Source organism: Pseudoliparis swirei, chromosome 10, assembly GCF_029220125.1.
Source record: "Pseudoliparis swirei isolate HS2019 ecotype Mariana Trench chromosome 10, NWPU_hadal_v1, whole genome shotgun sequence".
Taxonomy (NCBI): domain Eukaryota; kingdom Metazoa; phylum Chordata; class Actinopteri; order Perciformes; family Liparidae; genus Pseudoliparis; species Pseudoliparis swirei.
In genome coordinates, this window is record NC_079397.1 from 5,882,559 (window position 1) to 5,908,080 (window position 25,522).

The following is a 25,522-nucleotide window of genomic DNA, read 5'->3' on the forward strand; positions in this document are numbered from 1 at the left end:
TTCGTAGTTGTTGTTGGTTTTGAGAATTCTGATTGGTGTGCATGTCTTTATCCTTCTCGTTACACTGCCGACTACAGGTTTGGCATAGTTATGATGGCGCCCGGGGGCGTATTTATGCGGGTTCATATAAACAGAAACTTTTTTGAAAACGACCTTGTGTGTACGACGTTATTTTTGAAAACGGAGGGGCAGAAATATTCGTTTCTGTAAATACCCGGCTATGTGTAAATGTGGCCTTCGATTAAGTGAATGAAGTTTATATTCACTTCATGTGGGGAAAACCGGAGTACTTTGTGCGCTCTCTCCTGCAGGCCGGTGTTCCTCCTGCAGTCCGACTCTCCCAGGCTGGTGACTCACCGCCGGCCACCGGAACTCCAGCCTCCTACTGTTTAAAGGAATAAGGGATAATTAGCAACAGGTTACAGCTGTGCCAATTAACTCTGGCACTGTTCCTCTGATCCACTCCCACAGATCTCTCCCCTGCAGCTGAGCACAGATCACGCTCACAAGTCCCAATGGACTCTTGTCAGTACAGCCAGTTAAATGTTTATCCTGTTGTAATCCTCGGTGCAGTATCTCCGGCTAGTCTAAACCACACCCTTATGTTTCCAATTAAATTTGCTTCCATTTCATTAATCAAATAAAATGTTCTTTTTAAAAAATCTCCACCAGGCTTCACTAACTACTGACATGTTAGCGTCACAGTCCCAATCGACTCTCGTCCTGTATTTTTACATTTATTATGAGTACTGCTCTTGAAAGGAGGTTTCAGGTAACTAACCATGGACTGCCCTGCTAGAAAAACCAGCATAGACCAGTACAACTGGTCACCAGCAACACCAGCATAAGTTGTGTTTTGGTGCTGGTATGCTGGTCTGCAGCCTAATAATGCTGTATATACTGGTATATTTGACAATGTCAGGTTGATAGGTAAGGTTTTTAAAACAGTATTTCCATTTATTAAATAGGACAGACACATAATAAAGAACATAGTAACAAACAAACAAAAATTAACGATTAAAACATCAACATCAAAACACTAAAAATGTCAGGCACTCATTAATTAAGTAATTCTTTTTTTTGTTGCTTATGTCCATGATTTGTTTCAGTTATATAACGTCCAGCCTTTGCCCATTCAGCCTGCAACTTCGTCTCCTACAGATGTTTAAGAAATTTAAAAATTAACATTAATGTGTGTGAACAAAGAAACACTTGATATAAAATACGCCGGTCCGTGGTATCCGAAAAAGACTATATAGCTTCTGCTACATCAAGAATGCCATATACCTTTCAATGTTTGCAGCTTCTTTGGGGGTAAAAGATGGCGGGTGGTGGTGGGGCACTCCTTCCTTTAAGGATTCCCCCATAAATGACAACTTGAAAACAGATTTAGTCCATTATCGCAGGATCCTAAATCTCCATCTGATGACCTGGATAAGCAGCTATCTTCTGAGAGTTAATGTGAATGTAAAAGGCTGTGACTGTTGTCCCTTATTGTGCAGTTAAGTCAGTCTGCTCGGTTTCACAGTGAAACGCCTTCTGCCTTCCGATATGTTTATATTCTGTCCTGTATTTTCTTTTGTTGGCAGAATTTAATATCCTGTCTTGTTCGTCTTTGTTGCATTGAAGACGTGATAAGATACGATTTTAGTGGCACCCAGAGTGTTGTCTAAAAAAATGTGTTTATGTTGTCTAAAAAAGTGCTCTTATTGTCAGATTATCCAACTACTGATTTTAATTGTTTTAAAGACAGTTAATTTAGGATATATATTTATTTTTTAAACAGAAATTGGTTACTTTTATTACGTGCGTACCTACTTACAATTGGAGACAATTAGGAACTTGTTTCATTTAGAGTAATAATGAAGTGCCTCCAATTAAAGCCATTATTTTTTCTTCAACAAGAAATTAGATCAAACCGTAATATTCAAATGTGGAGAAAATCACCCTAATTCAAAAATGAAAAGCACTAAAGCAACTGAGATATGACTGCAGTTCAATTAGGTGATTTCACTCTCTGATCAAACTGTTGCTAAAGTAAGTAAATTGTCAATATTAACATGCGTAGACGCCTCTTTTTTTGTTGGTGTTAAACGCATGGGCAATGTTAACCCATATTGTTTCCGTTATGTTCTTTCAAAATAATGCAGATCTTAATTTTAAACTGTTCATTCACTTAATACGCAATACAAAAGTGTGAGAAATATTCCTCACTTCAAGGAAAAAAGCCCATATTTCCAGAGCTAATCCTTTTTCTTTCAATGTGTTTACAACAAATAAGTATGGGAAAAAGCTATACAATTACAGAAATTAATGTGGAAACACATTCATGCTTTTGAACCACACTGTCTGCATAAACTAAGTATTGTGATAACCTTAAGTTATCAGAAATTCTGTTAATTAACAGCATGAGCAAAGCTTACATTTGATCCCAAAAATATTATAAGAGCTAAGAAAGACTCCAGTTTCAGGTCCATATGCCAGGGAAACAATGATACCGCAGACATTATTGCCAATGACAAATAAATAGCAGAGAAAATATATTGAAAGTTAGGCTGTAAATATAACATTTCAATATATTGTATGTTGTACAGTATCGTACTTCAGGACAAACTTCTGATTTCATCCTGTATCAATAATACAGTTGACTTGACTCATAGGTTTGTGTTATCAAATTTGTATTTAGTGTGTGTTATCATCACAGGCTGTGTGGCCTTAGTATGGATACAAAGTATTAAATAATTAAGTATGTATAAATGAGGTCAGGGTTTACGAATATATGTCCCTTGCCTAAATCTATTGACGTCGTTTACGCTTTTATTTTGAAGGCCTCGTTTCCGGTCGCGCCCTTGCTGCCTGTTTAGCTTGACTCCGCTCGAAATGTCTATTTTAGTTTGGATCCCCACGGTCTGGATGAAAACTTCAGTTCTCAGAGAAATGGGTCGGTGAAACGACACAACCATGAAGCTTCTGTGAACAGTGTTTGGGAGTAAAGCCGCCGGAGACTGCAGGGATCCCTTCTCTTTCATTTATTGATCGAAAACTGTAAGTTAAACCGACGTGTACACAGTTAGTTTGGGGTTAAACTCATTTTAATTATCGTAAAGTTACGTCGAATTTAGCGCACAGCTCCTTTTTTTCCTTGTTTGTAATACTTCGGTTACTTTAACGTCATCTAGGTTATTTATTTATGTTAGAACGGTAACGTTGCTCACACTATTACTGGTATTTGTGGTACAGAGATTCGAGTGTAGTCTATGTGGTCGATAGTTTAGCGTCATTTCTATTATCGATATAATAACATTTCTTTGCTCTGGCATTAGAAGAAATAAGTTAAATCCTGCGGGGCTTTTATTGTTATTTTATGGCTGTGTTCACTGCAGAACCGGTACACTAGTCAATAAAGGCAAACAGCTGCATCACTATTGCTTTCACATTAACAACCCACTTTTTATTTTATATTTCATGACAAATAGCAGCCACAGAGAAGAAGAAGAACAAAAAAAAGAAAAAGTTTAAACAAAGATAATAATAATTCCTCAGATTTGGTAAATTTTTTGTCGAATTACGCTTTACTTTAAAAAAATGTAACTTATTTTTATTTTTTATTCAACCAAATCAAATTCATACATCTCATGTCCATTTTAATGTGCAATCCAAATTATGCATCACAACGGTGAACCTCCAGTTTTGGCTCCCAGCCACATCTACTGTAGACAAGGCAGCCGACACTTTAAAGCCGCCTCTGGTCCGGTGTCAACTTCTTTCACTACCAATCTCAGACTCCTGCAGCCTTTGTTTGGGTAAACCTTTGTAGTTTCAAGTTGTTCAGGAAGAACCTCCCTCCCGAGGCGCTGCATGACATGCTGGCAGCCCTCCTCTCCACGCCTGATGATGTCTTGGCTTCGCGGCAGAGAACCGTAAAGCATAACAAAGGATTTGATTTCCTTCTCTGACAATAACCATATTTGTATGTCGCCACACTACATAACGCTCTTATCTGATGCTCCTCTGGACGTGTTGGCATATTAACAAACATCACATTTCACATCCTGGCACCGGGCATCTGGTTTTCCCAGGCAACAGGCGTTTTATCCATTGCTCTGTTAAGAGGAGGCAAAGTCCACCAGTGGCCCTAGTTGGTGTTATTGGTATTCGCCGTGCACCTGGCCTGCAGTAAGAGCAGCATGGCACGGGCCCAAATGTTTCCTAGTCCTTAGATTGTAATTTTTTCTTGTAGCCGCGTGCCGATACATTTGCATTCCTCGCATTCTTGGTACATTTCTCTTGTGGTGGTGTATCGTTGAAAGAAGTGCGGTGTCTCTTTAAAGTCGCATGATGTATTGAGATGTTTAACACGCTTCTGACAATTTCATTAAAATCTCGAATTAAGTTAAAAACCATTTGTCCCACGTGAATATATTTAAAGGACCCAGTCTTATTTATATATGAGCTGCAAGTAAAGTGGCTTTATTTTCAGTATTTCAGCTTTTTAGATTAGTTAATGCAAGCAGTGCTGGGAAGAGGAAGAGGAAGAGGAAGAGGTTTCTCCAGTGTGTGTGTGTGTGTGTGTGCGCCGCAGGAAACGCTTCCTGACAGGACTGAGTGACGGTCATCCTGAGTGCCGGCATGCCTCCTGTGTTTATGCTGGTCTGCAGCGGGGCTACCTCCTTTAGCTTTGCGGTAGTTTACCTCTGGTGTGATTCTCCTTTTACAGCAGCAGCTGCGACATTATGCCCTAAATAAGACTTCACACTCGGGAAGGGCCGCTCCTCCGCTAAAGTCCTCCATGACAAAAGCAGCGAAAGTCCATTTCTCTTGGCGCGCTGTGATTTCTTACTCAGTTGCTCTCGCTCGCGGCACTTTCCGCCAGCGTTTTGTTTTCATATGTGATTTCTGACAGTGAGTTGAGGGCCCCATGAAAAAAACACACACACAAAAACACACTGCTATAACTTGAGACTTGTGATATTATGTGAGTCTTTGGAAGACAAAGAGTTGTTTGTGCGGGGTAGCGGCTGCTCGCTTCTGTCAAATAGTCTGACCTCACAGCAGCCCGAACTTAAAGTCCACTCAACCATCTCTCAGGGGCAACGGTAAACAAAGGCCGGGTGTTGGACTGGTGGGTGGCTTCCACGTGGGATAGACTCCCACAGGTCGCGTTACCTTCAAGGACTTCTTTAACTACTACTGTTGGACTGCAGCTGATTATGGTTAGAGCGGAACCAATTGGTCGAATAATTGGTCGACAACTATTTTGATCACTGGTTTCTAAAAACCTTTTTTGCTTTTGACTTCTTCAATGGGAGACCTGGCTGTATATTTTTGGTCTCATATGATAGCACAATGAATATATTTAGTTTTTTGCCAGTTGAGCGGACGAAATAAGACATTGGAAGCTTTAGATCTGGCATTTTATTAATAACTACAAATGAGAATAATCAGCAGCTGTGGCAATATCACTGACACCAGGGTTGTCCTCAACCAAAGCAAATCAGAGTTGACTAACTCGCAACGATTTTGTTAACTAATTGATCTGAAAATCTGAGTTTCTCTTTAAATCTTGTGTGTACGAGCGTGATGTGTTCAGGAGTTTCTTTAAAATAAGTCATTCAGTATGAAAAAAGCATACAAACCAAACTAACCCGACAAAATATATCTTAGTTGACTGAGACCAAACGACCAATGAGACTAATCGAGTTGGAGAGGGGGCGGCCTGACGGCTACCAAGCCTGAGTGCCACAAATACTTCAGTTAATTAGTTGTTTTATTCATTCAGGAACACTTCTTTAGGGTAAAAACGTATTTTTCAAAAGAGTATGAGGCTATGTACATTTCTGGAAACTGTACATTTGGTGTTATACATTGTTATTGTTATTGCGTAAAGGATCAAATAGTACTTTAATCCAATGCCAATGGAGGCCAATGGTTTGAGAGTAGTGGCAGTAACAGAAGCACGCTGTATATTTCATAACCCAGCAGGATAAGATTCTGCTGTATTATGAATGATGTCTTTGTATCAGAACTCGTTCTGTTTTTAATCAAGGTCTTCATGACTTTCATCGGACAATCTGCTGATGATGTACAAACAAAGGACACGTTGGCATTGGATTCTCAGTTTATCAGCCAAACTACGAATTTATTCATCAAGAAAATAATTTCTCAAATTGATTAAAAATGAAAATAATCGTCTCTTGCCACTCTGGATTATACGTGAGACTTTTATTAACATTTAAAGAAAGATTACAGTTGAAAGGAAGAGTTTGAGTTCTTTCAGAAAATATGACTTAAGCCAACTAAAATAAAAAGTAGAAGACTCGCAATTAGTTGAATACTAATTAATTAAACTGACAGATTCCCAAAGAATGCAACCTAATTTTACCTTTTATCCAACAAGCAACAATGTGACCCACCAAACTGAGAGCAGTTACTACAACTACTCATGCTTCTTCCATTACTATTCTGAGCCAGTTGAATTGGGAAATACACATCTGTACCACAGCTGGGAGGAAGCTATTGGAGTGTGTGAGGCACCAGCAGAGGCTTGTGTGTGTGTGTGTGTGTGTGTGTGTGTTAGGGTCCGACCACTCAACATAGGGTCATAGTAATCCCAGTATATTTTCTTTGCAGAGGCAATGCCCCTCCCCCTCCATACCGCCCCGTCTACATCTGGTTGGTGTTAAAACCACCTTACATCATAGTCGAGTTCAATTTTCAGACACATTTATATTCTATAAAAATAAACGTGGAAATGTTACTTTTAGATGGATCGCATTTGATCCTTTTTACACAAGTCTGTGTCAACGACCCGTGGAGGATAAGTGAATTGTGAGCAGCACGCCTCAATAAAAGTGCTTTCAGATTGCGCAATGAGTCCAACGTCATGGGCGAAGAAGTACATTTGATGAAGCTGTCACTGGTTTTATCCGAGTTCTTATTCTCGTCTATTGCAGAACATTCTTGTCGGATGAGGTTAGCGAATGAGAAGTTTTACCGTGAGTGGGCAATGCCAGAATAAATTGACCTAAAGCAGATGTCTACAACCCCCGTATCGTTCAAGTTAAAAGATACTTTTGCTGTTATTCTCTTTAATGTGTTCATTTATCTCGAAATATTCACACAATCCCGTTAATTTCTGAGTGAAGATGCAAATCGTGAAAAACGGGTCACAGTTTAATAGTTTATTTTATAGAAAGTGTATGTAGGCAGACTTTACTCAAACAGGAGGACATAATGCATTTATTGGAGATCAGTTTCTGCGGAGGATTAATACACATGTTGTGCTTTGGTGTGTAATTAACAGCAGCAGGATGATGAGTCAAACAAAAAGGGTCCGTGGTTATGAAGCAACATGTCACCCAGTGCAACGTGTCCAGGTAATGGAGCTCGATGGCACAGAGCCAAAGGTTGCATCAGGCTTTGGCTACTCGGGAGATATTTGTTAATACGGTCAATTCATAGTCATTTGTAGTCTCTTATTTTGTAGGGTTACCACCACCAGCTTGAATCAAGTCCTTGGGGTTTTGTGTGATGCATGGGGGGGGGTGTCAAGAGAGGTCAGCGGGGATGTCAGTACCAGGCGTCAGTGTTTGGCTTTTGGGAAAACTAACCTGCTCAGGAATGTGTGTCGCGCTCACTCCTCCACAGTTGCCTTATCAATCATCATTACATTACGTCTAGGGAGATGGGCCCTCTTCTGTGGGCTTCTCTCTTGAGGTTTTTGGTCAGAAGATTCTTCACGGATGACCGGTTCATCACTGATGCAAAAAAAGAAGTGGAAAATATGTCAGCCTGGCGTTTTAAAGGGCCTCGTTTTCATGAGTCGAAAGAATGGACACAGTTGTTGACGTAGCGAGTGTCGGTGCCGTTTTCTGCCACACGACCAGCACAGGAGCAAGAGTAATTCCTGGATTATTATTAGTCTCCGGCATAAATGAAACTTTAAATCCTATATTGTGCGTCGGCTGAGGTGAATATCTGTTTTCCACTGGAGTGGATTTCTCAAAAAACCCATGATGCAAGTTTTTATGTTTTTTTGGAAGCAGAATACGCCCCAATACGCACTCTGGGATGAGTTTTTATGACTTTCCTCTCCGTCTGTCGGATGCAGATGTGACCAGAAGAGAGCACAACATAGCACACTCTGGTGTTTCTCTCTTCATGCCATTTGTCATCTTCTGGCTTTATAATTATTGACCTAAAGTCCTGTTTTGTCCTTTCAGATGACTCAAAATGCTTCACGCGCTCGTATACGTCACGCACATTTGATTCATAATGAATCCTAATGTAACATTTATAGAATGGGACGGATACAAAAGCACCGTGTGTGAGGGAAGAGACTTGCTTTCCTTTCTGTGGGGTGGGGTAGCAATGAAGCACTTAAAGCCCCCTTGTTCTCACAGCCCCCAGCTGGTAGTGAGCCCATTGGTTTAATTACACTCTAAATGCCCATGTTGTCCCCTGCTTGGTGTGACCCCGATGAGACCTCTGAACAACCGGAGCCACTGTTTTAATGTCGATGGCTTTAGTTCCGCTCTGGACGCACCGTACGCCATCTGAACTCTCGTTTGGTTTGAAGTGATGTGTGCAAGTGGAGGAGCGGGCGATGCGTGTTTTGAATACAGCGGTCAACACTGTACCACGCTGTTATGGATGCTTGAGATGCCGAGCATGCCGATGCTACGAGGCCTGAGACCCCCTGGTAGAATAGGGCCACTATTCCAGATGGGAGCCCTCCTGACCGCCGGAAATACGGCTTACTGGCTAATAAGTCCCGGCTTTGTTTTTTGTCTCTCGGGGAGCCTGTAATTTGATACAGCAGCCATTTGAAAAGGAAGAATTGGAGCTTGTCTCATAACCGAATTAGTGATGACACTTATTTTGTTTTTCAAATGGTCATGCAAAAACTTGCTGGGAGGTTTAGTTTTAACTTCGTTAAAGCAATGCTTTGAACTTTGCGCAAGCAAATGATGACATTAACTATTGATTAATCTGATGAGTTTTCTTGTTGAATCAGCAAACTGTCTTGTCTCTAAAATATCTGTAAACTGCTGACGATCACAATCTCCTCTAACCCCTCGTTTGCATCTTAAACTTTTGTTCTATAAACAGTGCAAGACTATTAGGTTTCCTCTTTTATAAAATAAAGAAAAGTAGACACTCCTCACAGTTCAGAATCTGGATAGTGCTGTCATTATTGGCAGCAATCACTGGATATTTATCTGAAGAGGTTATCGACTGTTTTATTAACGCGAGCTCTTGTGCTCTTTGATTTGCTTCTCATTGATGTAATTTAATTCACGAGATAATCTCATCACAAGATCCTCTTCAAGTGGTTGTTATGCAGTTTTGATCCAATCACACGACCCTCTTTCAGCAGATGCATTTAAAAAAATCTATTTAGACTTCTTTCACAAACTTAAAATTCTTCTTCCTCTTTTTTTCCCAGATTTAATTGAGCACAAGATGATGTCCGACGCCAGCGATATGTTGGCAGCAGCCTTGGAGCAAATGGATGGGATCATAGCAGGTAACCACTATAAGAGCGTAGCTCTGTTTTAAGTGGGCATGCGTACTATGGGGTCCGGCCACATCTGGAAACCATTGAATTGCATGCTGGGAATTCTACGTCCATCGGCCGGTAACACAATGTGCCCTTCTCCTTCCACTCCTACCTACTGTTGATGTAATTCCCTTCTGAATATACGTACACGTATACAATAATGCTGAATGTGTGCTGCTGGACCGCCGGCCCTTTCTGCCTTCCACTGCGTTCCTCCAGTGTGAGAAAACGAAAAAGAAAGTTTCCGTCGTCCCCGCAGTGACGGAAACTAATGATCATTCAGGCTCCGCGAGTTTGGAATCTAAACTCCCGCTCTGCAACTTTGCGGCGTCTCTGCAGATGAGCGGAGCAGGCCTCGCTTTCACAGTCCCCACTTCTTTTTTTTTCTTTTTCCACTGATGTGTGTAATTATACCGCTGACCTTTCCAGTGGGAGCGAAGCGGCCTGATCACATGACATCCCCCCCCCCCCCCACCCACCCACCAGCGCCCACCGTTTCCTCAGAAACCACGGCCGTCGTCGAGCCCCACTCCCCTCGCTATACTGCGGGGAAGCCGTGCTCTTTGTTGTTGTTGTGTATTTACTTATTTAGCCCCCCCCCCCCCCTCTTCGCCTTTTCATTATGGCCGACATTCAAGGCCGATGGCAGATGTTGAGGCGCAGGCGGCGGCGCGCGGTGGGAACGCGATGCACTTGAGATCAGGCAATACGCCGCTGCCTCTGCCTCCCATGAAGAACCTGAGAATGTGGTTTCCACAGATACGGGAGGAGATTTAATTGGTGATGCTGCATCACATGATGTTTGATAAAAGCCCTAGTGTGTGTGTGTGTGTGTGTGTTTATAAAGGGGTGGACAGAATACCATTAAGTACCTAAGTACAGTTAGTTATGCTGTTAAATAAAAAGAAAACACTTCTGTAGGAGTGAAATGATTGCTCAACGTCTTCAGTGAAGAACAGAGTGTTCTCAGAGGAAGTTCATAGAAATACTTTAGTGAAAACACTTTTTTGAATAAGTGAATAAACAGCAATGATTATCGCAACGACTGCAATGCTCCACAAACAAGTGAATAAGTCATAAATTAGATATTGTTTTGTCTGTGTATCCCATCAATCGTCTGTCTATAAATCTGATTTTTTTTTTTAATGCCATTTTGATGACTTTGATTATTGATTGAACAATAACTAGTATATGTAATAAGAAGCTGTTTTCCGAACACCCCCGATTTCTCATCGTCATCCCACCCCTCTCGCCGTCCGCAGGCTCCAAGGCCATGGACTACTCCAACGGGCTGTACGACTGCCAGTCGCCCACCTCGCCGTTCTTGGGCGGCCTGCGGGTGCTGCACCTGCTGGAGGACCTGCGGGGGGTGCTGGAGCTCATGGACATCGAGGAGAGGGACAACCTGCGGTGCCAGATCCCGGATTCCACCGCGGACGGGCTGGCCGAGTGGCTGCAGGGCCGATTGGTAACAAGTGTAACAGTTTAGCTCCACGCCTTCCTTTTTGTCATAGTTGTTTTCATCCTGTCACACCATCTCGTCAGTCCAACTCCCCTCACCTGCCTCTGATCACCTCGTTAGTCCCTCATTCCCTTCACCTGGTCCTCACGCCCTTCTCACCTGCAGCCCATCCCCTCATTAGTCCCTCACTATTTAGCTCCCTCACTTCCACTTGTCCTCTGCCAGATTGTCTTGTGTTTTCGTGCCAAGTTCTCCAGCGTTATTAGAGTATATTCCTGACCTGCCTGTTCTGACCCTGCCTGCCTGCCCTGACCTCTGATTCTCTGCCCCGCCCCTTTTTGGACTTGTTTGCTTCTTCGACTGATCTCCCGGTTTTGACCCAGCCTTTTTCCAACCAAAGACAGTATTCTTTGTTACTCCTGTCTGAGTCGTGCTATTGGGTCCACTCTAATAGCGCCGTGACAACAAGTCAATTTATAAGAGGCTGTTTAACGCGTGGTGTTTGCTGCATGCAGGATATACAACGTGTGTGTCGACTGGAGCTTTTCTCACTCTGGGGGACGTTGAGTTGTCATTTCAAGCATCCCGTGTCCACTTGAGAGCCAGATGCGATTTATTACGGCACAAAGACTTCAGCATCTTAGTTGCAACGATAACAGCTCTGCTCACAAGCGGACCACCGTCCATAAGTGAACACAAACACGTGAATGAATCACCTTAAGGCCGATTTACAGCGCAGTGAGGACACAATGTTACTTCAACACAAGACGGACATTCTTTCAAAAAGAACCTCGCTTACAAATAACCGTTGGCTTATTTATTGTAATGGCAATTAATTCAAACAGGCGAGCGGTCTAAATAATGTTTACATTCTTACTATATTCAAACTTAATAAATACGCTCGTCTCCCTTGTCATTACAAAGTTAGCAGGTCCCGCTGGTTTCTATCCAACCTTTCATATTGACACACACACTGGTCGGAGGAATTCTGGTGTTATTTTAATATCTTACATAAATATCACATGATACACTTCAGAGCTAACGTTGACACCTCTGTTCAACAGTTATTTAAAACCAAGTGATGTCACTTTTGTGTGAGTCAGCACTTTTTATCTTATACTGTCGAGTGTGTGTGTGTGTGTGTGCGCGTGTTTGCAGATGCTGCTCTTGCAACGTTTTTTAGCAGCTCTGTCATTTCAAACTATTTTTGTTTGTTGCAGCATATAATTAAATTAGATTCGATTAAATATTCCTTTATTAGTCCCACAGGATCACAGCAGCGGGTACACATTAGAGCATTAATAATTTGTAAAAAATAAAACACAATACTTAATACTAAATATACAGAGGAAACAAAATATACACACAAGGCAGTGACCTTAATCCCATAATACTGTCGGTGTGTATTGAGAGGTATTGACCGTGCTCCGTGGCCCACGCTGCCGTGTTTATTGTAAAAGTGCTGCTATGACATTCTTTATGAATGATGGGGTTTCTATAGGGCTCCTGCTGCACATAGTTTCCATCTTACAAACTCTCGTTGGCTCTTGTTTGTCTTCCCTCGCGGGCCTCGGCTCTGCACGCGTGAGCTGGAGAGATGAGGCCCGTTTGCTTTTGATTACATCTTCAGATCCTTTTGATGTGAGAACGCACGTTTCTCCTGAAAACTCCACTTGCATTTCTGTTTATTTTTTTTTCTTCACGGAGAAAAAACCCCCCCCATGTGAGTTCATTGTCAAGGAGGTTATATCGTTATCCACTTCAGGGATATGCACCCATTAGAAAATCCATGTATTTCAAAATTGGACTCGGCAGCCAGAACCGTATTTCAACATGACAGCCAGAGCCCCCCCCCCCCCCCTCCACCCTCCACCCCCGACCGCCGTCTTCTTCCACAAGCTCTCGACTCGAAATCAAATAATGCCGGTGAACCTTCTGAAAGTCGTGCGACACTATTTGTTCAGGTGGCACAAATCGACACACCCACTTGTTTGTCGTTCCAGACCAACGGCCACGGCCCGGCAGCCGTCTACCAAGAGCGCCTGTCGCGGCTGGAGAGTGACAACGAGTGTCTTGTTCTCCAGGTTAGTGAGCGCCACTCTTCATTGGAGCTGCGGCGCAGCACAATAATTGCTCTTGATTCGGCAGTGAAGTCGTATTTGTTCTTTTTACGCTGCTGCCCGTTGAGAAATGACCACGTTCTCAGTGCCACGTGTTGCCTTGTCCGTTTGTCGTTTACAAGAGATTTGCCTGAAAGTTCGGTGGAAAATGATCCGTATTATCAACGTGTGACCTTTTTTTTATAAAGCATGAGTTCAAAACAAATTGATAAAGACTGAACATATTTTCTTATAGAAGCTTTCAAGACCAAATGGGGTGCAGTCTTCACCAATGTGTACCTTTTTATGTATTTTGAGAAGCAGAACTAATGGTTATTCATTAGTCTTGCTTTAGGTTTGGCTGTACTTTTTTAATTAAAGGGTGACATTCTACCTAAAGATGGTTCTCCAGCAATTTGATCACAATAAAGGTCAAGGCATTCCTCTGTTAGTCTCTGTGTGAAGGAATCCCATGAAAACAACAACCTGACCTGTCTGTGGCACTCGGCCTCTCCGTCATTCCTTCATCCTGAACATGTGCATCTCTAAACAGGTCACAACAATTACATAGCTTTTTGATGATTAAAATGATTATAAAAAAAAAAAAATGTAAACAGCTGGGAACTGTTGTTTTTAGCAAGATTACAAGGTATTGGTGAAAAAGAAACATGTGCAATGGTGTGGTTTTAGGCTCTGGATACACAGATAATACCGCTTTTGTATAATAAACTGTTGATTTGAGCTTTTTTAGTAATATTACTTGAAATCGCACTTTTTAAAACATTTTTAATAAACCTTCTGCCATCAGTCATTGAACTGTTTTTTCAGTATTTATATTTGGGTACAGATCAGCTTTCTGACGTATTTTACGAGACAATCTATATTCCTGAGGATCATGTTGAAGGACCGGTGTCTGATTAATACCAACGTCTCTCCCCGGTCCAGGTAAGTGTTCTCACAGACCAGGTAGAGGTGCAAGGGGAAAAGATTCGGGACCTGGACACCTGCCTGGATCATCATCGGCAGAAACTCAACTCCACGGAGGAGTCGCTGCAACAGGTAAGGAAGACCTTTTAGGAAAGTTACCACGACGTTGACTGCCATCCCGCTCCATTTCCAAAATGTTCACCCTCTCCACTCATCTAAATGCAGCTTTTGCCAAGTGTACGCCTTGCCCCACAGGAGCTGCTGACGCGGACGGCGCTGGAGACCCACGAGCTGGAGCTGATGGCCGAGGTGTCCAGTCTGAGGCTGAAGCTGACGGCCGTGGAGAGAGACCACAGGGACAAGGAGGTACGAAGTTCTGCACCTGCAGCTTGCTTCATGCCCCCCACCCCCACCCCCATGCCAATGCGTGACCCCCCCCCTCCAGTCCCTGTTTTAAAGTCACAAAGGTCCGTCTCACTCGACTGGATGTGTCATGTGGTGTGCAGGGTGAACTTCTTTAAGGGTTACAGAAGGGGCTTAAACACCTCGTGTGCTCCAGCCAGCAGCTGTTTCCTGCCAGAGCCCCACCCCCATCCCCCCTTTCTCCCCTCTCTACGGGGCTAAAAGGTTGTGGGATTTATAGTTTCCACACACTCTGTCCCACTAGCCGGGACAAATATTTGGGGAGTCTTGTGTTTCCAGACAGTCGGCGTCTGAAGGGAGTTGAATGCAACTGCGTGTCTTTGTTTTTGTCTCCATCTTCCCCTCGAAGCTTTAAATCAAGTGACGAAGAACACGGCATGTCTTTCACATGGAGGCTTCATATATTTCTGTTTCTGTCATACACCTGATTTTGCCATTTTGTGAAGAAATAATAGTGTAATATTGTGTCATTATGTTTTTTCCTGAGCAATTTCATGCGTTTTTCCACTTTATATCCCTTACTGACACATAATACGACACTTCCTGCAAAAGTACCTCCACTTTTCTTTTTTTCCCCCTTAAAGTGTGTGTGTGTGTGTGTGTTTTATCGGCCCTGCAGTCCAACGCTGCGACAGTGTCGTTGATGTATTTAAGAAAAATAGGCAGTTTCACAATAATTGACTGTGACGTTTCACTTTTTTTTTACGGTGGGATTCGTCTTTATTTGTGAATTTTAGCTTCTCGAATGAATTCTCTCTCCGATGGGACGCTTGGCAGGAATTCTCCCGCTGACCTCTCTCCCACAACGTCTCCATGAACCTCCCCGAGTGCCGGTTCCTCTCCCGAGTCTCACGGGTAACGGGAGTTCTCTCTCTCCTCCCCAGGGCTTGCACCAGGAAGTGACGGACCTGCGGTTCAGGGTGACCGACATCGAGACCGAGCGACTGCAGTGTGAGGAGAAGCTCGCCGTCACCCAGGTGAGTGGTGCTGAAGCTGCAGCTCGCGGATCAGAACCAACTCTCGAAACGCTTCATTACATGTTCAAAACCCTGTGATCCCCCCCCCCCTCCCCGTGACATCTATTCTCTGCTCCCTTTCCCCCTTTTTCTCCTGTGATTTTAACATCTCTGTGCAACATGCTTAACCCGCCAAGCGTCCGGTTCGCTGGAGACGAGGTGAACGAGGTTTGACCCCCAGCCTGTCCTCTTCTTCCTTTCTGGCCCTTAAGATCCTCTAAACCTGCTGCACACTGCTTCCCTGACTTTCTCCACACTCGCTGTAAGTGCTTTCACCTGGACCGCTTTCAGGATTTCTACTTTATTTAAATCCTCTTTTTAGCTCTTTTTTTTTAATGTATTTTTTTTTATCGCACCTTAGGACTGAAACGGCATATTTACACAATCATACTGTTTACAAACAGTCAGCATTTTAGTCTTTTATGGCATATCTTTCCAGGCTTCTTGTCGAGTGCGTCGTCTTAATTTCAATACATTTCCATCAGGTTGTTATTTGAATCCGCTTTTGATGAGACTTGTTGTGGTAGTTTTAGATGCATGTCCAGCTTATCAGTGTGTCCACAGGTTAGTGGACAGTAAGAGCTTCCACTGAGTCGTGTCACAACCAATCACAATGCCTTAAATAGAGCACAGAGACGACTGACTGCCTCATGTTGCGTTCAAGGGACACACCAGTTCACTCACCTGGAGTACTGATGTTGTATGTAAACAAATATAAAATATCTTCTGTGTCGCCGAAGGTTCTTCGTTTTAATTCATTTATTAAAATGTATTAAGTTAACAAAAACATTATTGTTCTACCTTCTTAAATCTCAAGATTTGTGTCTGTTTTTTATGTCAAAACAAACCATCTCAAGACCTTTGGACTCACTGAACTTGTGATGTGCGCTTATTTCTTCAACTTTTTTTTTCAGACGCATTTTATTAACTAAAGAATGAATTTGACAATCCAAGAATAGTCATTAGTGATGATGTATTGTATGATGAGTGTTGGTCATGGCTGAATATGCATTCGGCCGCTCAAAGCTTGTAAATGGGGGTAAAAAATGAGCAATTCAAAAGTTATTCTGATTGTATGTGTCTCCCCAAGTTTCATTCACACACACACACACACACACACACACACACAGTGAGGAGAATCCCAGAATGATGACTTTCCGTCTCCTCTGGTTTTGTAGGAGGAGCTGCAGCTTCTGCAGAGGCAGCTGGAGGAGCGGGAGGAGGACCTGAGGAGGCTGAAGGACGAGAGCAGACTGAGGGGGGAGAGCCACAGCAGAGCTGAGGGAGGAGGAGAGAGAGGTGGGGGCCGTTTGGATTAATGTCCGGGAGCTTCACGGAGTCTAATATTTCCAAAAAAAAGGGTTTGCAGGGATTAGACAAATAGACATTTCACATTCCAACAACACCAGAGCCCCCCTCCAGCTTCCTGGCTGAACTAATAATGGCTGCTTTGCTTCCATCTGGATTTCCCCATCAATTATTTTTTCACTATCTTGCATTTCCTGGACAGTCCGAACTATACTAATGAAGCGATTTGAGGCCCTTTTGGTTTTGTACTCCTTATCTGTCTGTCGGCTCCATACCGAGCGTATCTGACCGTTTGACTCCTCCCTCCCCCCGCTGCTTTATCTAATCCACTCCGGTGGAATGCCGTGAGTCAAATGAAGGGAGTCTCTTCCACTTGTCTGCTGTAAACACGTGTCGGACAGGCTAATCTGATGGGCTTTATTTTGTCTCCCAGCTGTACAGACACTGGTTGTGAGTTCACTAACAAGATCAAATCTGCAAAGCTCCGGCCCCTGACTGGGTCAGATGTCTCCTGTTGGGAGAAAAAACACAACTTGACAAAATAGGATTTTTGGAAATCACTTCAACATAGAAAAGAGTTATTTTCTATTTGGAAGTTTTGTGAGACACTCATGAGCACTGATGTTAAACCAAAGTGGGTCAAGCCACCATGACTCTGCAGCACTGAAAGAGAACATTGAGAAAACCTAAATTAAAAAAATATGAAAGAAAATGCACATACTGTATATATCTTTGGTATATCTCTGAGAACATCCTTACTTTGAGAACAATAATGTGCCGATGGCGACATTTGTGACTTTAATTTATAATCTTAGAGAATATTTGAGTTTATTTCAAGTTTGTATTCACACTCTACCCACATCTCAGAGACTAATCCTTTTTATTTCTGATATGCACGACTCTAATCTTTTTCTTGGAATATTATCCTCCTCCCCCGAATCTCCTTAATGTTGGTGTCCAACCCCAACTCTACTCATCTACCTCAATGTAGGGACGAGTTCTACTGTGGTACACACACTTCACAGGTCACACAAGGTTTTTCTCCTGCAGATAAACATGATTTGGGTTGGATTAGCAAGTCGTGAGCACAGGTTTAATTGTACAGAGTTTCCGGTAAAACACGCAGAAAGTCTGTGTTTTTGATAAGTTGTGCTTATTGGTAAAAAACAAGAGTTTGTTGCAGCAACTTCTGAAACCAGAGCTGACCAGCACACTGAGCCCCAGTCGGATGGCTGGTTTCACAACCAGGGGGGAAAGTATAAAGTGTGTGTGTGTGTGTGTGTTACTTCTTCCAGATACTGAAGTGATGAAGATGAAGATGGTGTTGGAGTCCCTGGCGTCGACCAACGACGTGAAGGTACAGTGAGAAGCGCCGCCGTGGTCCTCAGCAGTCGCTCTGATTGGTTGGAAGTCGTCGTAACTGGAACGCCGTGCGTGTTTTATCTACAGGAGCAGCGGATAAAGGAGCTGGAGGAGTCGCTCACTAAGTGCAAGAAAGAGCCGGAGCAGGTCAAAGGTCAGTCAGTCAGTTTAATGTTACTCTGTATTTATACACCTCCATATTTGCATTAATGCCACTTCATCAATGACAAGTCAATGTTTTCGGGCCTCAACATCTCTCTTAGTTTGCTGATGCATCACCGAGTTATAACTTTATCATCACTGAACTTAAATAACCGTTTGCCTTTAAGTTCAACTGCTTATTATTAATTATTAAATTCTGCCAGACAGCAACTCATTGTCATCAAAAAAAAGTCTGCAGCTCTCATTTCCTCAAGATTTGACAAATAGCAGCTGGAAAACAAAAAGTGCAATGAATGCAGGAGAGCATCATTTTAGTCATAATAAACTTTATTATTGTAAACAAGTAATGTAGTCTAGAGACGTCCGTTTATATCTGAAACAATGAGAGCATTTTACATTAAAGGTTTTATACCCAGAAAAAGAAGAAGAAAGAACCTCCGTTCCTGTAACTTTAAATATGCATTTAGTTTATATCATGACGGTTTATATGGCAGCCTGAAATGGTGGATAAATGTCAAAGGAAATAAAAGATAAACTGAACATCCTGATGAGTGTCCCCACCGTCCTCCCTCAGAGAGGTTTAATGAAGACGACTACGACGACATCCCAGACGATCCCTCGGTTTCCGTATCCATGGAGGTGGATCAGGTGACGGCGGCGTTGGAAGGGGAGGCAGGAAGAAGCTCTGGCGAGGTAAACACAGGATGGAACCCAGACTGGACACTTCCTTTTAAAAAAGCCCAATTTCAGCCTCCATGCAGAGCTTCTGTTTGAGGAGGAACATGCTGAATTAACCGTGTCTCTCTCTGTGGTGCCAGTCCATTCCGTGTATAGCAGTGCTCTCTGAAATGAATGACCTGGACAGGGAACAACAGTTACAGGCGTCCGGAAGGTAAAACACATCTAATTATGGATCCTTTGTGTGAATAAACCCTCTTTGCCTCTGCTGTATTGGAAACTAGATACACTGAAATAAATGAATGAATCCTCGCAGACGCTTTGGATCCCTCTACAGTTTGCTCACACACATTTCTAAAAGACCAAAGCGTGTCTTGAACAGTTTGATCAGATTTAGTCAGATTACGGTGTGTGGGCGGAGAGATTTGCTGGATATTTAAAGTTAATTTAAATAAGAGTTACTCCAATACCGCTCGTGCCTACATGCTGGCTCTGTGCGGGTTGAAGGTGGGCGTGGCTATGTGAAGTCACCGGACTCTGTGTCGCAATAGAGAAAAGCAATGATGACATGAGTCCCGGCCTAGTACCGGCAACAAACTGCGTACTATTTATTTTTTACTTTAAGCCCTTAAAAGGTAAATACTGTTACATGTAGCATGCACACAATTGGGACATACTGCTGCGTCAAGCGCCTTGAACTTTGACCCTCTTGCTGATGTAGCTGCCGTATATAATATCTCTGCTGTCATCATGCGGCCCAGCAGAGTTGTCGAAATAATGGAGGACTTGATGATGATATTTCTGAACTCTTTAAGCTTTAAACACTCAAATACTTGTTGTTGTTGTTGTTGTTTCAGTCTATCAGACGTCCCACAGCCAGGCAGCTCAGGCACTGTGAGCAGCAGCGATCAGGTACAAGCAGACCGCCTCTGATGAGACCTGCGACTCACTGTATGAGATTGTCCTGCGCTGACACCTAGTGGTCAAATAGTGTAACTACATTGTATTACACATAGTTCATCTTTGTTCATACCCTAAGTTCTCTACGCTCCTGTATTTTCCTTCTTTTTAACAGGCCAAAAATAAAGCAGGACCCGGTTCCTCGTCTCCTTCCAGAGCCGGCGACGGGAGTTTCGGGACCAAGAAGGCCCGTTCTTCTTTCGGCCGTGGCTTCTTCAAGCTGCGTGGAGGCAAGCAGATGGCCAGCTCTCCGAACCTGGGTGAGTCTGAGCTCCTCCTAGCTGGGCCGTCCTCGGAAAAAAAAAACCGCATCACATTTTTCTCCATATTCTGAGATGCGTCTTTTCGTGTACCGTGACTGATCTCTGTAATCTCGTGTTTCTCTCTCTGTAAATTGTGAAGATCGCACCCGGAGTGCCAGTGCACCTGCGTTAGGTACAGTAGAGCGGAGTGGCCTCGTTGGCCTGCAGTATGGCCGCTCTGGATGACACAGCTGGATGTGAATAAAGCCTGAGATCATCATGCTCTGAAGTCCACTTCTCTTTCAATCAGTGGTTCCCAAACTTTCTGACTCGTGACCATCTTGTCACAGTTGCAAAAAATAATGCAAATTTGACTCATATTTATAGGCTTTAAAAGTTCAAATTATATACTATTTAACAAGAAAAGTAGAGAATAACTACTCTAACTCGTTTCTAGAGTTCCATTCTCTGGTTTGAGGTATTTCTGTCCGTGATCTCTCTGAATCATCCAGCTGTCCCTTATCCATGACTTTAACCCATCTGCAAAGAAGACGTTCTGTTGGTACTCTCCAGTGAAGTAGTGAAGCTGTAAATGAGAGAATCTGAGTTGTCTCGTAGTCCTTTACTACTCTTTTGCATGGGTAATACTTAAACTCCTTATTCCGTAGTTTAACATGGGGTGGTAGTGGCGCCTCTGTAGTTGTCGTGCTCTAAACTCTAATCCGATGCAGCTGTGTTGAGGTTCGTCACGGTAACGTGGGCGTTATCCCTTCTTTTACAGCTGAGGCGGAACGTAAGGGCACAGATCACCTGGACTTGGCCGGCGTCGCGCCGAGGAAATCTCACGACGGAGCCCAGCTGCCGTCCTCGCCGGAAACCAAAAAGAAGTCCAAAGGCTTCAGGAAATTCTTTGGCAGGTAAGATTCGGGGCTGCGTCAGCGTAATATGAAAGTCTTTGCTGATTACCTTCGCATTGAAAATGCGGAAGGTAATGTTTTGATCGCCGTGTATTTGTATGCGTGCGTGCGTGTTATTCGCAAAAGTCAAAAAGTATTAAACCGAATCGCATGAAATTTGGTGGGATGATTGGTTATTATCCGGGGACCATTTGATTAGATTTTGGGATTGATCGAGTCAAAGGTCAAAGGTCAAGGTCATGAAAAAGTTCTACATCTTCTTGAATCGCATGCAATTTGGTGGGATGATTGGTTATTATCCGGGGACCATTTGATTAGATTTTGGGATTGATCAAGTCAAAGGTCAAGGTCATGAAAAGGTCAAAATCTTCTTCGGGTCAATTTCTATCCAATTGGCATGCAACTAATGCCAAAATGTTCATAATTCAATGCCCAACCTTGTGATATGCGAAGGTATGCGCTCTACCGAGTGCCCGTTCTAGTTCATAATGTGATACTCCTTCAGACTAAAGAGGAGCCACTCCAGCTCCTTCAACCTCGACGATGAAGCATCGGAGATGGAGTTCAGGAGGGGAGGAGTCAGAGCCACGGCCGGCCCTCGACTTGGCTGGTCACGTGACTCCAAGCACAAGTAGGCGTCAACGCGGTTCTTAAACGGCCACGGTTGCCAATGTCGAAGTCGCACCGGCTGATTTTATTGTGACCGATATTCCCTCCGCCAGCGTGGTCGACGTTCCCTTCGCGCAGTGGAGTCGAGATGAAGTGTGTGCGTGGCTGCATCAGCTGGGCCTCGGCCTGTACATCGCTCAGGGCCAGAGCTGGATCAAGTCGGGCCAGACGCTCCTCAGAGCATCGCAACACGACCTGGAGAAGGTAGGACGGTTTTTGTCACAGCAACATGTCGTTTTATTTATCATCAAACATTACAGCATCACCATTAATGTTACACTGCAATCAATATGAGGACAAAGATTTATTGAAAACACACAGATTGTAGTTTTTTTTACAATTGAAATCACATTATTTTTAGATTCCCAAGCCCAAGTTTAGACATTTAAAACTTACTGTTAACATACTCTGATATTTAGGGAACACTATATCAGAGTGGCAAGGATTTATTACTTTATTAATCAATTTCTGTCATTTTTGAACACAAAATGATCAGATTCCAGTTTCTTAAATGTGTGTTTTTTTATTGTGGCAGTATAGGGAATATATTTGAGTTGTGGGCAAAGCGAGGTATTTGAGAAGGTCATCTTGGGCTTTTCAGAAAACAATACGTGACATTTTTTTTTCAAAATCCATTTACTCAAGAAAATAATCGACAGTGACACGAATACTCTTTTAGCCTCCTGACGTTGTGTTTCCCCTTCCTGTGTTCACCGGACCAGGAGTTGTGCATGAAGCATCCGCTCCACAGGAAGAAGCTGCAGCTGGCTCTGCAGGCTCTCGGGTCCGAGGACGACGACCTGAAGGGCAGACTGGACCACAACTGGGTGACCCGTGAGTGCGACGCCGCCTCTCTAAATACAAACGTCTGTATTCCCCCCCCCACAGCTTTGTAAATCCCCCCAAAAAAATCGCTTCAGGGTGGCTGGACGACATCGGCCTGCCGCAGTACAAGAGTCACTTTGACGAGGCTCGTGTGGACGGATGCATGCTGCACTACATGACGGTGGTGGGTTGAAAACTCCTTTAAACATTCATGTGACACCCAGTTCCTAACACTTCTTTAATGTTCTGGCTGAATGACTTCTGTGGTTGTTTGACCCCGTGGCGGTTTCCCAGGAGGACTTGCTGTCTCTGAAGGTGGGCAGTGTTCTCCATCACCTCAGCATCAAGAGGGCCATTCAGGTCCTCCGCCTCAACTGCTACGAACCCAACTGCCTCAGGCGACGGCCCTCTGACGAGGTATCACACAGGAAGTCACGGCCCACAATAACCCTTACCCCTTTGGTTCTAAAGCCGCTTTGTCGGTTTCTGCCCCCCGAAAGCTTTTGGTTTTCTCTTTGATTTAAAAGTATGTTGTCGTCGTTGTCCAGAACAACATGACCCCAGCGGAGGTCTCCCAGTGGACCAACCACCGAGTGATGGAGTGGCTGCGCTCCGTGGATTTGGCCGAATACGCTCCCAATCTGAGGGGCAGCGGTGTTCATGGAGGACTGATGGTGAGAGCATCCGGATTAGACGAAAGATCATCTTGAAATAATTTGTAAAAAATGGAAAAAAATGCTTGAAATGCTGTTTTGTTATTGACGTACATATTACAGGAATGCAACCTTGCAGCCAACACGTCGTTGTCCTCTGTGACCCCTCACCGGGATGTTTCCTCCCATGTCTGAAGGTGTTGGAGCCGCACTTCAACGTGGAAGCGCTCGCCCTCCTGCTCAACATCCCTCCCAACAAGACGCTGCTGAGGCGCCACCTGGCGACACATTTCCAGCTGCTCGTCGGCTCCGAGGCGCAGCGGCTCAAACAGGACTGTCTGGAGAACCCCGACTACGTCGTCCTCACCGCCATCGCCAAGGTCAAGGTAGCTACCCGTCGACTCTGGGATCAGCTGGTTTTCCTTTTGTCCATTTTCCACACTGAACTAATTGCGTGTCATTACAATTAGAATGATGTTGTTCTTTTACTGGGGAGCGTTGTTGGCTTGTTTGATATCTTACATCAGGAGCCGCTTGATTTAAACTAAACGGCTTGAACAAAAAAACTCGACAATGCAACAAATCTTCACCACTTTCATGCCTTAAACAATCTTATTTTCTTTCAAAACTCAACTAATATTGTTTGATTTAATATTGTTTAAAAAATATCAGAAAGAAATTCAACATTTTGGGAAGAGCAACCGACATGATCCTGTCCAAAGGGATCAATATCTGCCAACCGGCTCCTCTAAAGCTCTTATATAATATATATATATATATATATATATAATATATTATATGTATAATATTTATATATATTATATGTATAATATTTATATATATATATATGTATAATATTTATATAAAATATAATATTTATATATATATATATATGTTATATATATATATAATATATATATGTTATATATATATTCAGAAAGAAGAGCTGTTTCCAGTCTTCACGCTAAGCTAAAGGCTCCATCTTCATAACTCGTGCCGGATACTGAACATCGTCTCCTTTCCCCGCCGCAGCCCCGACGCTTGTCATTCGGGGGTTTCGGCACTTTGAGGAAGAAGCGTCACGACGACGCCGACGAGTACGTCTGCCCCATGAACGTGGAGATGCCCAAGAGCAGCAGCTTCCAGGCGGGCGTCCTCTACGAGGAGCACCTCGACCACCTGGAACAGGTAACGGAGGCGTTTCCTTCGACGCGTGTCCTCCGATCGGCCTGCAGCTCGACCCTCTTTGTGTTTCTCTCCTCCGGCAGATGGAAGACTCCGAAGGCACCGTGAGACAGATCGGAGCGTTTTCTGAGGAAATCAACAATCTAACGGTGACACACTGACCTTCTCCCGCATGACTCCTGACATTTATGGGGTAGAAGACCGACAACGAGTATGTTTACGAACCCGAGTCACGAAAGAGTCGAGTTCACCTTTTTGACTTCTCTCTCCGCTTCTCTCGGTTTCAGAGCATGCTGAAGGAAGACGAGACTTTTCTGGAGATTTCCGATGACGCGGCAGAAACCGACCACAACGCCGGGGTTTGATGGAGAAGAAGAGAAACGGAACAAACTGTGCCAACCACCAACCTGTGTTTTACAGCCACAGAATATTTATTAAAGCTGTCCTATGCATGAACTGAAAATTGTTATTGCAATAATGTACCTTTTATTATTGAAACATTTGTATTTTCAGCAATCAGCGAGGTAATCCTACTCATTTGTGAATTTCTTTTGAGTGCAGTAAGTTTCCGTGTACTCGGCTGCAGTCCGATTCATTTTTTAATGTTACGTAAAGCTGCTTTAAGATCATTTCAATAAAATTACAGCAACCATACTCACATTTACTTCGAGTGGTATCGATACACTGTGGCGCTCACAGCATTGAAAATACTTTGTTTAATAGCAGCGTATCCTCCAGTGTCCTTACACTCTTCAGACTCTTAGACTGTTTCTATTGCCATTTTCTTCTGAAAATTATACTGTGCATCAGGCAGGAACCCCAGAACACATCGTTACTGTTTTAATGCTGCGAGTACCGCACGTTATTTCCTTCACCTTTGTGTTGGGGTCGAGACATCTAAAAACCAAAATGAATTAAACCAAAGCTGCAGGGCTAGAGGATGTGAGAAATATGGTAAAAGCTTTAGTTTTGATACCACTTGTGCTTTAAGCTAAGCATAAAGAGGCCTGGCTCTAAAGCTCCCCAATTCACTTTCTATAATCCAAATGGGAAGCATGTTAGAGTGCATCCT

At 43.3% G+C, this 25,522-nt stretch overlaps 1 protein-coding gene across 6 annotated transcripts; it reads left to right on the forward strand.

Moving 5' to 3' along the window:
• The first annotated feature begins 2,921 nt into the window (after nt 1-2,921).
• Nucleotides 2,922-25,104, forward strand: ppfibp1a (PPFIA binding protein 1a). 6 transcript variants are annotated; one of them, XR_008833093.1, is made up of 26 exons: nt 2,922-3,045; nt 9,449-9,529; nt 10,825-11,030; nt 13,028-13,108; nt 14,069-14,182; nt 14,276-14,416; nt 15,358-15,450; nt 16,668-16,788; nt 18,093-18,154; nt 18,247-18,313; nt 18,896-19,014; nt 19,140-19,213; nt 19,857-19,911; nt 20,075-20,219; nt 20,362-20,394; nt 20,983-21,118; nt 21,624-21,749; nt 21,841-21,991; nt 22,510-22,621; nt 22,708-22,796; nt 22,907-23,029; nt 23,161-23,286; nt 23,463-23,651; nt 24,298-24,453; nt 24,534-24,661; nt 24,738-24,906. XR_008833093.1 is itself a non-coding variant. In XM_056425491.1 (26 exons), the coding sequence occupies exons 2-26, from the start codon at nt 9,466-9,468 to the stop codon at nt 24,813-24,815; spliced, it is 2,727 nt and encodes a 908-aa protein (XP_056281466.1). In that variant the 5' UTR covers nt 2,922-3,045; nt 9,449-9,465; the 3' UTR covers nt 24,816-25,104. The 6 variants fall into 6 exon arrangements, 5 of the variants coding, with proteins under 5 accessions (XP_056281466.1, XP_056281467.1, XP_056281469.1 ...); XM_056425491.1 differs by having other exon boundaries at nt 24,534-24,599; nt 24,738-25,104; XM_056425492.1 differs by having other exon boundaries at nt 14,306-14,416; nt 24,534-24,599; nt 24,738-25,104.
• The last annotated feature ends 418 nt before the right edge of the window (nt 25,105-25,522 follow it).

Excerpts from the sequence above, each read along its gene's own strand:
- ppfibp1a (XM_056425491.1), top strand. The coding sequence starts at position 9,466 with ATGATGTCCGACGCCAGCGATATGTTGGCAGCAGCCTTGGAGCAAATG. Across the intron at positions 21,750-21,840 it reads TCACGTGACTCCAAGCACAA|CGTGGTCGACGTTCCCTTCG; the intron begins GTAGGCGTCAAC and ends TCCCTCCGCCAG. Across the intron at positions 22,622-22,707 it reads GGACCACAACTGGGTGACCC|GGTGGCTGGACGACATCGGC; the intron begins GTGAGTGCGACG and ends AAATCGCTTCAG.